At 42.3% G+C, this 9,084-nt stretch overlaps 1 protein-coding gene across 1 annotated transcript; it reads right to left on the bottom strand.

The window, feature by feature from the left end:
- Nucleotides 1-615: 615 nt before the first annotated feature.
- On the bottom strand, nucleotides 616-8,866 carry tspan10 (tetraspanin 10). Its single transcript, XM_078226060.1, has 2 exons — nucleotides 8,277-8,866; nucleotides 616-922 (listed from the first exon to the last, which is right to left on the bottom strand). Exons 1-2 carry the CDS (start codon nucleotides 8,864-8,866, stop codon nucleotides 616-618), a joined length of 897 nt encoding a protein of 298 aa, XP_078082186.1.
- Nucleotides 8,867-9,084: the final 218 nt, after the last annotated feature.

Raw genomic sequence — 9,084 nt, 5'->3', positions numbered from 1 at the left:
ATGTCAGACTTGGGTGCCAACAAATTTCTGGAACAGTTCAATCGATTTGATTTGATTTATTATTGTCACCTGTATTAGCATACAGTGAAAAGTATTGTTTCTTGCGCGCTATACAGACAAAGCATATTGTTCATAGAGAAGGAGAGAGTGCAGAATGTAGTGTTACACTCATGGCTAGGGTATAGAGAAAGATCAACCTAATGCAAAGTAGGTCCATTCAAAAGTCTGATGGCAGCAGGGAAGAAACTGTTCTTGAGTCAGTTGGTATGTGACCTCAGACTTTTGTATCTTTTTCCCGACGGAAGGAGGTGGAAGAAAGAATGTCCGGGTTGCGTGGGGTCCTTAATTATGCTGGCTGCTTTGCCGAGGCAGCGGGAAGTGTGGACAGAGTCAATGGATGGGAGGCTGGTTTGCGTGATGGATTGGGCTACATTCACAACCTTTTGTAGTTCCTTGCGGTCTTGGGTAGAGCAGGAGACAAACCAAGCTATGATACAACCAGAAAGAATACTTTCTATGATGCATCTGTAAAAACCATACATTCAATGGGTACCTCCCATTCATTGTTGGAAGCTTAAAATAAAGGATTGCAGGAATGCCTTGTTTTTCACTTTGCTACCAATGGGCCTTGATTAATTCAATGTCACTCAATATCTTTGTTGCAAAAATTAGGCCAAGAACTTGAATAACCATGAGAATAACACCAAATGTACCAATTGAGCCCATGTTACCAGTAAGCCAGCTAGTGAGACGTGACATACAACCACGTAGATAAACATAATTCTGTGCTGTCACTTCTTCCATGTGTAAAGTGCCAAAGCCGCATTGAGAGTTCATAACCATGCCATTTTCTTGAGGATTGATGCAACATGACGCAGGAGCTCCACAAGCATGGACACCTGGGGAGCTGCAGTTAAAATACCTGCAAAAAGAAAATATAAATCAAGCAGCTTTGAAACACATGCATTTCTTTTCTAAACAGAGAAAACATACACTCTTTGCATTCTTTTCCAATTTCTATGCAAGACCTATGCCCTCCATTTGCCTCTCTTCTCTCAATGAAAAAGTACATGAAGATTCATGATTCTAGCTGTTCCATGCCTATTGTCAAAACCTGATGTTATACACTATTAGGAAGGTAACTTACTGTGAAATGAGACAGGCAATGCCACTGAAACTGTCTACTCTTCTGAAATATTCCATTGACTAGCTAGTTATGAAACTTATCATCAATAAAGCTATAGATATGAGTAGCAACCACCAAAGTGAATCAGGCACACAGCCGTCAAATGGGCAGTGAGAACCACTCCCAGTGTGACAATAAGTTATAACTTGTAGAGATTATGCTTTGAGCTTTTAAAACACTTTTTGACATAGTGTTACACTATCAGTTTCAAATCAAAGAATCATAGAATCCATGCAGTGCAGAAGCAGGCCATTCAGCCCATCAATCCTGCACTGACTCTCCAATGGAGCAACCCACCCAAACCTTGTAACCCCACAAAATTTATCCCGCTAATCCCCTTAACATTAAAGGGCAATATAGCAAGGCCAATCCACCTAACCTGCACATCTTTGTGCGAATGAACTTGCAAATCAACTTGTGCATGTTAAATAGTAAGCTCTATGAATACATATGTACTATAGAGTTGACATGAATAGAGCCATAGAGACATAGAGGTTTACAGCATGGAAAAAGGCCCTTCGGCACAACTTGTCCATGCCACCCTTTTTCTTTAACCACTAATCTAGTCCCAATTGCTCACGTTTGGCCCATATCCCTCTATACCCATCTTACCCATGGTAACTGTCTAAATGCTTTTTAAAAGACAAAATTGTACCTGCCCCTACTACTACCTCTGGCAGCTTATTCCAGACACTCACCACACTGTGTAAAAAAAAATGCCCCTCTGGACCTTTTTGTATCTCTCCCCTCTCACCTTGAACCTATGGCCTCTAGTTTTAGACTCCCCTGACTTTGGGAAAAGATTTTGACTATCTAGCTGATCTATACCCCTCATTATTTTATTGACCTCTATAACATCACCCCTAAATCTCCTAAGCTCCAGGGAAAATATTCCCAGTCTCTCCAGCCTCTCCTTATAACTCAAACCATCAAGTCCTGGTAGCATTCTAGTAAATCTTTTCTGCACTCTTTCTAGTTTAATAATATCCTTTCTATAATAGGGTGACCAGAACTATGCACAGTAATCCAAGTGCAGCCTTACTAATGTTTTGTACAGCTTCAACAAGACATCCTAACTCCTGTATTCAATGTTCTGACCAAAGAAACCAAGCATGCCGAATGCCTTCATCACCACTCTGTCCACCTGTGACTCCACTTTCAAGGAGCTTTGAACCTGTACCCCTAGATCTCTTTGTTCTATAACTCTCCCAACACCCTACCATTAACTGAGTAAGTCCTGCCTTGGTTCGATCTACTCGCATTTATCTAAATTAAACTCCATCTGCCATTCATCAGCCCACTGGCCCAATTGACCAAGATCCCGTTGCAACCCGAGATAACCTTCTTCACTGTCCACTATGCCACCAATCTTGGTGTCATCTGCAAACGTACTAACCATGCCTCCTATATTCTCATCCAATCATTAATATAAATGACAAATAACAGTGGACCCAGCACCGATCCCTGAGGCACATTGCTGGTCACAGGCCTCCAGTTTGAAAAACAACCCTCTACAACCATCCTCTGTCTTCTGTCATCAAGCCAATTTTGTATCTATTTGGCTACATCACTCTGGATCCCGTGAGATTTAACCTTATGCAACAACCTACCATGCCGTACCTTGTCAAAAGTCTTACTAAAATCCATGTAGACAACGTCAACTGCACTGTCCTCATCTACCTTCTTGGTTACCCTTCAAAAAACTCAATCAAATTTGTGAGACATGGTTTTCCACACACAAAGCCATGCTGACTGTCCCTACTTAGTCCTTGCTTCTCTAAATGACTGTAGATCCTGTCTCTCAGAATACCTTCTAATAACTTACAACAACAGAATATCTAATTCTGTTCATGGAATTTTGATATGCCACCAAAAAAAACCTGGTACGCCAATATTTTAAATATACCTTAGCAATTGAGTTTTATTTCATACAAAATTAAGGCTGCAACATGGATCAAACACAAACTCAAAGACAGAACTACAGAATGGCACCCACAGTTTCATTATAGAGTCATGTAAACAAAAGGTTGTCCTGCAAGATCTCATTAATCTTATTGAAACATACAAGATCCTGAGGACACTTGATAGGATGAATATCTTGTTTCCTCTTGTGGGAAGACTAGAACTAGGGGACACTGTTTAAAGATAAGAAGTTTCCCTCTTAAGACGGAGATGAGAAGAATTTCTCTCTTTTAGAAGGTCATTAGTCTGTGGAAGATGGTGTGATTGATTTGATTCAAGGTTGAGCTAGATGCAAGGTATATCTCTGGTAGACAAAGGAATCAAGAATTATTGGAGGGTTGGAGGGAGATGCAGTTGGCAGCAGGTGCGACAGGAAAGTGGAGTTGAAACCACAATCAGGCATTATCTTATGGAATGGTGGAGCAGGTTCAAAGTGCTGAATGGCTTACTCCTGCTCCTGAGTTCTCTGTTCCTTTAAGAGATTTGTGGGTGGCATGGTGGCACAGTGGTTAGCACTGCTGCCTCACAGCGCCAGGGACGTGGGTTCAATTCCCAGCCTGGGGTAACTGTCTGTGTGGAGTCTACACGTTCTCCCCGTGTCTGCGTCCGTTTCCTCCCACAGTCCGAAAGATGTGCTGGATGGGTGCATTGGCCATGCTAAATTCTCCCTCAGTGTACCCGAACAGGCACTGGAGTGTGGCGATTAGGGGATTTTCACAGTAACTTCATTGCAGTATTAATGTAAGGCTACTTGTGACACTAATAAATAAATAATTTAAGTAAGGAGCCACAAAAGTTTAATCAAAAGAATAGTTTTGAAATGCATGAACCATTCCAAGCACCCTTTCTCTCACATGATTGCACAAATTGTAAAACTAGAACAAGATATGTAAAAATGACTTTTTATTAAATATCATATTTTATTCAGCAGTGATAGAACTTTTTTTTAACTATACCTATGAATTCTCCTTGCTGACACCAAAGCAGAGGCTTTGGACATTCAGTTTACTATTATGGGACAACTGACATGTAGGGCGGGATTTTCCGTGTTCGCCCCAAGGCCGGAAATTCCCACCCCAGGTCAATGGACCTTTGCATGGTCCGTTCCCATCTGCTACGATTCCCGTGGCGGATGGGACAGGAAAATTCCGCCCGTGGTCCCAGATGATCGTGCGTACTGACTGGTTGTGATTTAACCTGAGGATCACCAGACCTCAGGCAAGGGGCAAGGTTGAGAAGGCGAATAATAGGGTGGCACGATGGCACAGTGGTTAGCACTACTGCCTTACAGTGCCAGGAACCCAGGTTCTCTCCGTGTTTGTGTGGGTTTCCTCAGAGTGCTCTGGTTTCCTCCCACAGTCCAAAGATGTGTGGGTTAGGTGGATTGGCAATGATAAATTCCCCCTTAGCATCGGGGGATTAGCAAGGTAAATACTTGGTGTTACGGGGATAGGGCCTGGATGGAATTGTTGTCAGTGCAGGCTCAGTGGGCTGAATGGCCTCCTTCTGCACTGTAGGGATTCTATGATTCTATACTATACGTATCACATAGGTGCATTACATAAGACTGGTTTAACAGCTGCCGAACTGTGCACTAGAGATAAACATGCGAAACATGTATGAACTTTTCCCTACTGCAGATTTTATTCTATCTTTTCTAAGTCACCACTTTCCAGCCAAATCTCTGTCAGTTTTGCTCTCTTAAACAAATACCAGTTTCTCCTTTTGTTTATTCTAGCCAAAAGATCAGTGTGAGTAATATCCGGATTTCTGTTTTGTATCAGTGCTGATCCAATGTCCATAATTAATAATGGGAGATGATTCACACAACGTTCCGTAGTGGATGAGAATTACAATTTGGGCTAATTTCGCCATCAATTTCTCATTCTTCCCGAGGGGAAGCAGCTGCCCTCTACTTCACATCTTAAACAATGGCAATGGCCAAAGAGAGAACTTCAGAATGCTGATGACAAAGGACAAAAATGATACTAAGGGTGGACACAGAACTAAAGTGTGCTGATGGACTAAAGCTCTGTTTTGGGGCATAGTGGGACAGAGAGCAGGAAAAATGGATCAATTCTCAAACTGAGAGGATGCGATTAGTGGTGTCCTACAAATATCTGCGTTAGGCATCAGGTATTCACTATATTAATTGACAACTTAGATGATGGGATAGAAAGCCAGGTATCCAAGTTTTCTGATAATGCAAAGATAGGTGGCATTGTAAGTAGTCTAGGTGGAATCGTCAAATTTGAAAGAGATTTCAATCAGTTGAGTGAATAGACAAAACTGTGGCAAATGTAATTCAATCTCGGCAATTGTGAGATGATCTACTTTGGACCGGAAATGAATTGGAATAAATACTTTCAAGATGATGAGCAGCTTGAAACAGTGGAGGTCCAAAGAGAATTAGGGGTCCATGTACGTAGATCATTAAAATGCGTTGGAAATATACAGAAAATAATCAAAAGGATTAAAGAAATTATCTTTATATCTAGAGGACTAGAATACAAGAAGATCAAAGCCATGCTGCAGCTGTACAAAGCCTTGCTTAGGCCATATTTGGAGTATTATGAGCAGTCCTGGGCACCACCTTAGGAAGGATGTATTGCCCTTGGAGGGAGGGCAGCATAGGTTTGCCAGAATGCTATTTGGATGCCAAGGTTAAATTGCAAGAAAAAAAATACACACACTAGGGTTGTAATCTTTGGAATTTCGAACGTTAAGGGGTACTTTGTTGATATTTACAGGATGTTAAGGGGGAACAGCTAAGATAGATAGAGAGAAACTATTTCTGCTGATTAGGAAGGCTAGGATTAGAGGGCATAGATGAAAAAGGCAGAGGCAGTCCTTTGAGGAGTCAAACATTTCTATATGCGAAAGGTGATGGAAGTTTGGAAACCTTCTTTACAAATGGCAATTGATGCTAGAACAATTGTTAATTTTAAATCAGAGACAGTGTGATAACCCCAATGAGTTCCATGGGGAATCTCTAATTGATCTCCCTATGGGGCTGGTTGAATATGAGATCCTTTGGTAACAGGCAATTGTCTGCCTAGGTGGAACTTCATCTGAGTCCTTTATAAAGCAGACACCGGGAAGGGTCTGGAGAAGTATTGTCCCAGTTGGGACTTGTATGTAAGGCATGGAGTTGTGGCTTTAATTTGTGTTTAACAATAAATACCATTCCTTTCCATTTAGGAAAGGATTTTTTTTCCCCAAGATGGCGCCGGAGCGAGGCAACTTCTTGCAAACTGTGCCTAGCATACCTTCTAATTCTATCTTTTACTCTCGCTCTATGCTTCTAAAACTTCATTCTAACTCTTTTAAACTCTCTAACAATGCGCTAATTCAATCTCTTACAGATTTGGCGATCCTTAGGATCTTGGAGAAACCCCAATCCATCACACAAACCAGCCTCCCATCCATTGACACTGTCTACACTTCCTGCTGCCTTGGCAAAGCAGCCAGCATAATCAAGGACCCCACGCACCCCGGACATTCTCTGGCCCACGTTCTTCTGTCGAGAAAAAGATACAAAAGTCTGAGGTCACGTACCAACCGACTCAAGAACAGCTTCTTCCCTGCTGCCATCAGACTTTTGAATGGACCTATCTCTTATTAAGTTGATCTTTCTCTACATCCCAGGGATGACTGTAACACTATATTCTGCACTCTCTCGTTTTCTTCTCTATGAACGGTATACTTTGTCTGTACAGCACGCGAGAAACAATACTTTTCACTTTATCCCAAATACATGTGACAATAATAAATCAAATCAAAATCAAAATAAGGCTTCCTAAGTTATTAGATACGGGTATTTTTTTGTTAACTAAAGACACTAAAGATAGAGGGAAATGGTAAGTAAATAGAATTCAGTCACAGAACTACCATGATTTCATTGAATGGTGGAGCAGACTTGAAAGGCTAAATGTTCCCATGATACAGCCAGCCCATGGGTAAACATGCAAACAAAGTACTGAAGAATTCTGTACGTCAATACATGGAACTAAATAAACATGTTGCAACAGCTTGTCTTAAATAATTATCAATGTTCAAAATTTCCACTGTGGTTGGCATTAAATGATGAATATCAATATCTGATTCTTTAAAAAAAGGAAGATTATCGTTTAGGATGATGTGTTTTTAGGTAATTAAATCATAGGTAAGAAAATATGAGGGAGGCAGGGTGTGATGGAGCAAAAAATATTAACAGTTGATGGTGAACCCTAACGTTTCTGTCAAAGCATTGTGTGTAACTAACTCCCTCCTCAGTCAGAAAACAGTGAACTTTCTGAGATTTAATACAGACAACACAGCCATTAACAATCCCACCAAGATATCTATCCTTCTGCCAAATAATTCGTCTGTCTTTGTCAAAATACTTGGCTGGTGTTTAAATGTGAAATGTAACAGCAAAACGGACTTTGAAATGCTTCCAATATTGGAAAAGTCAAATTGATAGTTTTAGGGAGAAGGCTGTTAAAATAAGTATATTTAAAGATATTCCTGTATAGCTTACATCCAAACACAAGGGTATTTTAATAGTGATGGGACCTTTTCACAGGTTATCTTGAGCGGCACAGTGACACAGTGTTAGCACTGCTGCCTCACAGCGCCAGGAACCCAGGTTCAATTCCTGGCTTGGGTCACTGTCTGTGTTAAGTTTGCACATTCTCCCCGTGTCTGTGTGGGTTTCCTCCGGGTGCTCCCCGGTTTCCTCCCACTGTCCAAAGATGTGCGGGTTAGGTGGATCGGCCATGCTAAATTGCCCCTAAGTGGCAGGGGAACTAGCTAGGGTAAATACATGGGGTTACGGGGACAGGGCCTGGATGGGACTGTGTTCCGTGCAAACTCGATGGGCCGAATGGCCTCCTTCTGCATTGTAGGATTCTATGCAAGCGAAATTTCACTTGGACCAGAAACCAGTTGGTGTAGAGGAAATGCTGTTTGAATTAAGTTTCCCCTCAAAAAAAATCACCAAAAAGACAGGTTGCATTGGACATAAAACTTTGCATCAAAACGTATTTTGTTGCAGAATGGAGACCGGGTTATTTTGAAACCCAGAATAAATACGGGTTATAAAACGGGACAGAAGATGTTGTAAATACCGCTGTTATCTACTTACAGGTTTAGTTGCCAATCTTGATAGGACTCGACTCCACAGCACTTTAATCCTTGTTGGATCTCGTTCATGATGAACCGGAGGTCCGGATCGTCCTGGTACCGCTTCACACCCAGGATCATCCCATTCTGCAGGTACTCTTCTATCCTGTCGCTCAGGACATAGACCAGAATGCCACCCATTATCTCGGCCGTCGCCAAGGTTAGGATGCCGGCTGTGAAGAATTTCAGCAAGCATTGGTTCTCCCTCAGGGCCCCCACGCATCCAGAGAAAGACATGGTGCCAACAACCAGTCCCAGAACCACAAACGCCAGCATGGGGTCTGTACTCAGATTGCGGATCCTGTCAAAGTCCAGAGACTCCTTGTCTATGAGTCCCCACACCCCGATCCCAAGCATCGAGTAGCCGAGGATTGCAAAGATAAAATTGAACAGGAACATTGTGTACTTGATGCAGCCGTTGACTTTGTTGACTTGAGAGCGCTGGCGGTGTTGCTGGCAACTCACTTGTTGGCTGCTCGGCTCCAACCGCAAATCGCTCTCCGTTTCAGCACCACCCGCCTGGGGACAGCGACTGCACATTGCCAGCATCATCTCATCATTGCTAAGCCTCTCTTTCTGTTTGGGGTGGTGGAGACGGGGTGGAAAGGGGGAGAACAAAAAACAGGATGGGGGTTATTGAGACTAGAATCACTAAATTTCAGATATTTAGATGTGCTTCTGCCGCTGGAGAACGCCGGAGAGCTGTGACCATAAAGGAGCACAGTCCATTCAGTACCTGAGGTTAGTCCGGAGCTAAAGCCTCCCAGCCC

Source organism: Mustelus asterias, chromosome 12 (assembly GCF_964213995.1).
Source record: "Mustelus asterias chromosome 12, sMusAst1.hap1.1, whole genome shotgun sequence".
In the NCBI taxonomy this organism is placed as follows: Eukaryota; Metazoa; Chordata; class Chondrichthyes; order Carcharhiniformes; family Triakidae; genus Mustelus; species Mustelus asterias.
This window is presented reverse-complemented; position numbering and strand designations above follow the sequence as displayed.